At 39.1% G+C, this 4,449-nt stretch overlaps 1 protein-coding gene across 1 annotated transcript; it reads right to left on the reverse strand.

The window, feature by feature from the left end:
- Positions 1 to 743: 743 nt before the first annotated feature.
- On the reverse strand, positions 744 to 2,117 carry LOC105223815 (microfibril-associated glycoprotein 4-like). Its single transcript, XM_049446833.1, has 5 exons — positions 1,982 to 2,117; positions 1,806 to 1,900; positions 1,654 to 1,734; positions 1,015 to 1,593; positions 744 to 944 (listed from the first exon to the last, which is right to left on the reverse strand). The coding sequence occupies exons 1-5, from the start codon at positions 2,075 to 2,077 to the stop codon at positions 806 to 808; spliced, it is 990 nt and encodes a 329-aa protein (XP_049302790.1). The 5' UTR covers positions 2,078 to 2,117; the 3' UTR covers positions 744 to 805.
- Positions 2,118 to 4,449: the final 2,332 nt, after the last annotated feature.

Here is a 4,449-nt window from a genome sequence, read left to right on the forward strand (position 1 = left end):
AGAGCCTCAACTAAGCACGAGAAGGCTTAATAGAACGCCGCCGATTATTTCGGGTTTCTCAAAACCGCCAAAAACTTAGTACGTAACATCGATTTATGAAGTGCCAATCGACGGAAAACGTGATTAATTATTTACGCACCGAAGTGTTCTCCAATAAATGATGTTTACGAATTTGGAAGTCAAAAGATACGTCATTGTAATATAATCAATCGAACAATGTGGCCGAGACATTTCAGGCATCAATTAGTCGGTTATCATGCGCGATAACGGTCGCCATTGATGTTCTACAACGGCGTCGAATCGACTCTCCACAGTCTTCGTATATATTCTCAGCTACGGCTCCTACATTTTCTTCACTGCGCGCTGGACGTGGAATGTTCGGTCGAATATTATACAAAAATGAATATTAGGTCTCAAGATGAGTGACGGTGTTCCGAATAATACGCTCAATAGGCCGATTATGTTGACCCTAAGTTGAGCAAAGCTCGCGAAAAACATTTTAAACAGAACGCGAATTTTCGTAATAATAAAAGTGCCTATACTTGGATTACTGGTTATTAAATTTAGCCTCTGCAGTCGAGTTAATTCATATACATATCACTCGTGTTAAGATGTTTTCCATATAACTAAGTTTAAGTTTATGAATTTCAATAAAAGTCAATAAGATACCAAAGTTGATTGTAATTTATTCACGATTTAATCGAACAATGCATGTTTAATTACTTCGAAACACATTTTAATACTTCCTTTCTTACTTTTTATAAATACGAATATACTACAATATAGATAAGATAAGTTCAGTCTTTCAGTAATAGTACTTTGGTCTTATAGCCATTTGTACATATTTGAGTGAATAGTAATGTCCACGCCAGGCATGCCATACCACACCTTGGCCGTACTCTTCTTCTGAAACTTCTCCGCCTAAATAAAGACCGTTCAGATTGCTGTAAATGGTACATAAATTTATACGAGAACGATCACTGTTACAACGAACGAAAGCAGTTACAATATTACCTCGCATGACAAGTCCGGTACCACCAAGCTCCTGTATATTTCACTGCACAGTTCTCATCGTCTATATCATTATGACTGTCTTTAGTCGTGAACTTTTGGCCACGGTGATAAGTGAACGAATCGCCAGCCGTGCCTGAATATTGACCAAGTACGCTTAACTCGTATTTATCCTGAGCATTGCCTATAGCGAAACTTTCATATTTCGCAAAGCGTTTCTCATTTTCAAAATCCGCTAATTCAAACCAGAGCTCGTGTGCTTGCGAATGCGTCAACGCATGTATTTTATTCAAGCCGAGAAAGAAATTTGTATTAAAATCACCAAAACCGTGTTCATACTCAAACCAGCCACGATAGAAATCGGTGGCGTTGCTTTGACGACGTTGAATTATAGCCCATGGTTCGCCGCCATCAGGATCACGTAAGCAATAAACGTCAAAAGCTTGATGGAGAAATTGAGGCAAGTAAAGTTGATAAATGCCACTCTCGGCATATCGGCCGTTTTCTTGTCGCATCGCTTCGGTGCAAGAAGAGGGTTCCTTCTTGCATGCAGGGAGCGCTGCTTTCAAGTTTTTGTCAGTGCTGAATACATAACTTGTGTGAGTATTTTTTTGCATTTAGTAAAAAATTGTAGTTGCCTACCATTTCGCTGCAATTTTCGAATCAAACAACTTCAATTGCGTTTTTACCTCACCAAGCTGCTTTTTCAATGCCATTAAATTCCTTTTCCGGCATTTAAGACAAATAATTATTTATAAGTAAATGTTTACACCCTATTAACCGTGCTAAGTTACCTTGGTTCATAGTTATCTAAATTGAGGCTCAGCTCCTCCACCTTGTTGACCAAGCTTTGCAATAAATCCTTCTCACAGAGATCGGTGAGAAATGGCTAAATGAATTGCGCAAAAAAATGGATTTTTAAACTAAATAAATTTTGTTAAATAAATTAATTTTGTTAAATGATTAATACCGCAACACTGGCGCTACTTTGGTTGGGTGTCGAACAATTCACCGAACAAAAAAGGTGCCCACACAGAAGGGACAAAATCAGCAAACGATGCGCCATTCTCCACAATTTCGATCAAACTGAGCAAAATACTTAATACTTGGATGAAGTGCGGCGATACATTTTTTAACAAATAAAAACTGTTTTTAGCGACTTTGGCCTCCAACAAATATTTTAATCTACAGTGATTTGAATGGACTTGATTGAGATATAACTTGCGATTATCTTTATTGCAGGCAGCTATTGATTAACTGTTGATTAGTTAATCAAACATTTTGCCAAAGTTCCAATTTTCAACGAAGCTAAACATAAACTAATAATTTATTAATAAATATGGCAAATCAAAGTCGACTATTGTTATATTCTTGCAAAATGTTGCCACAGAGTGTAATAGTTTTGCTAACTTAACAAACTCCCAAATACGAGGGCTGCCATATATATTTCTGGCCTAATAATGAAAATAGGAATATGTATCAACGAAAATGGTTTTATTCTTTTTCAAAATATTCTCCATCAAGATTTATACACTTTTGCATGCGTTCAAACCAATTTTCGAAGCCCTTTTTCCACTCCGATTGAGACACCTCCAAAACATGGTTTTTGAATGTTCAACAGCATCTTCTGGTTATGAAAATCGTTGACCACGCATTATTTTCTTGATATGTGGGAATAAAAAGAAGTCATTGGGTGCCAAGTCAGGGCTGTACGGCGGATGACCCATCAATTCGACGTTTTGGCCGGTCAAAAAGGCGCTGGTTTGAGCCGATGTGTGAGAGCTCGCATTGTCATGGTGCACAATGATTCGCCTTCTATTGTTCGCTTTTCGAATTTCTCCGAAGACTTCAGACGAACAAATGGTGGTGTACCACTCAGAATTTACCGTCCTACGTTGCTCAAGCGGAACAGTCGCCACATGACCAGTTTTGCCGAAGAAACAGGCGACCATTTGCTTCGAAGTGCTTCTTCCACGAACAACTTTCGTTGGATTTGGCTCGTCTTGGAAGACCCACACGGTCGATTGCTGTTTTGTTTCGGGCTCATACGCATAGATCCATGATTTGTCACCTGTGACGATTTTATAAACGTCTCTTGAAGTACCGCGATCGCATTTTTTCAGCATTTCTTTACACCAATCCACACGAGTCTTTTTTTAAGCGATTGTCAAATTGTGCGGGATCCAACGAGAACAAACCTTTTTACGGCCAGCGGGATTGTCCGCATTGGTGGCCAATCGCATGACCCAAAACGTGGAATTAATTGCTCACCGAAGTGTTTTCTCAATAAATCCATTGATTAATACGATGTGTGGGAAGTGACGCCGTTTTGTTGAAACCAATTGTCGCCGAGATCACGAGCTTCAATTAGACATCAAATAGTAGGTTAACATGACGCGATAACTGTCGCCATTGACGGTTACCTTTTAGTCGACATCATTTTTGAAGAAATATTTACCAACGATTCCGCCGGCTCACAAATCACACCAAAGAGTTGTTTTTTTCTGAATGAAATGACAGCTATTGAACCTCTTCAGGTTGCTCTTCGTTCCCAATGCCGCAATTTTTCTTGTTTACATACCCATTGAGCCAGAAATGGTCTCAGCGCTGAACAAAATTTTACTCGAAAACGTCGGATCTTCTTGGAGGCTTAGCTTGTACTACCGAAGCGATGTCACTAGAGAAGGTCGAGAGGCTTCAGTTCTTAAACAAGCTGTGTTTTGTATGCTTTCAATTTAAGACTTCGACGTAAAATGCGCCAAGTAATTTCATACATACGTCAGGCCGAGTTGTGGCAAACGGCGCCGAATCGACTCTTCAGGGTTTCCGTATACACTCTAAGCTACGACGGCTATATTTTCTTTAATGCGTGCTGGACGTGGTCAATTCGGTCGAATATTATCCGATAATGAATGCTGTGTCTCAAGATGGGTGAAGGGGTTGCGAATAGTACGCTCAGTAGGTCGATTATGTTGAACACAAAATGAGCGAAACACATTCTTTGCAAAACGTGTATTTTCGTAATAATGTTGAACGATTTGTAGAAGTTGTTTAGAAGTAAGTCCTTCCATGATGAAATACTAAACAATACTGAATAAAAATAACATGACAGCTTGACACGACTCACGCGTTATCTGTCAGAGAAAGGTAATTGAAGAAATAACCTCTACTTGGATCACCTGTAATAAGACGGTTAATTTAACTAAGCCCGTCTGTCTGTCTGAGATTTTTCATACGCCCTTTTCTTTCCAAGAACCTCCTCATTTGTCGGATTCGCCGATATCGGACCACTATAGCCATCATACGAACTCGCCGATCAAAATCAATAGCTTGTATGAAAATCTTTTTCACTATCACTACAATCTCCGAAGAAATTGTTCAGATCAGATTAGTGTAGCATATGTATAACTGCCATACAAAATGACCGATCAAAATCGA

This window comes from Bactrocera dorsalis, chromosome 1 (assembly GCF_023373825.1).
Source record: "Bactrocera dorsalis isolate Fly_Bdor chromosome 1, ASM2337382v1, whole genome shotgun sequence".
Taxonomy (NCBI): domain Eukaryota; kingdom Metazoa; phylum Arthropoda; class Insecta; order Diptera; family Tephritidae; genus Bactrocera; species Bactrocera dorsalis.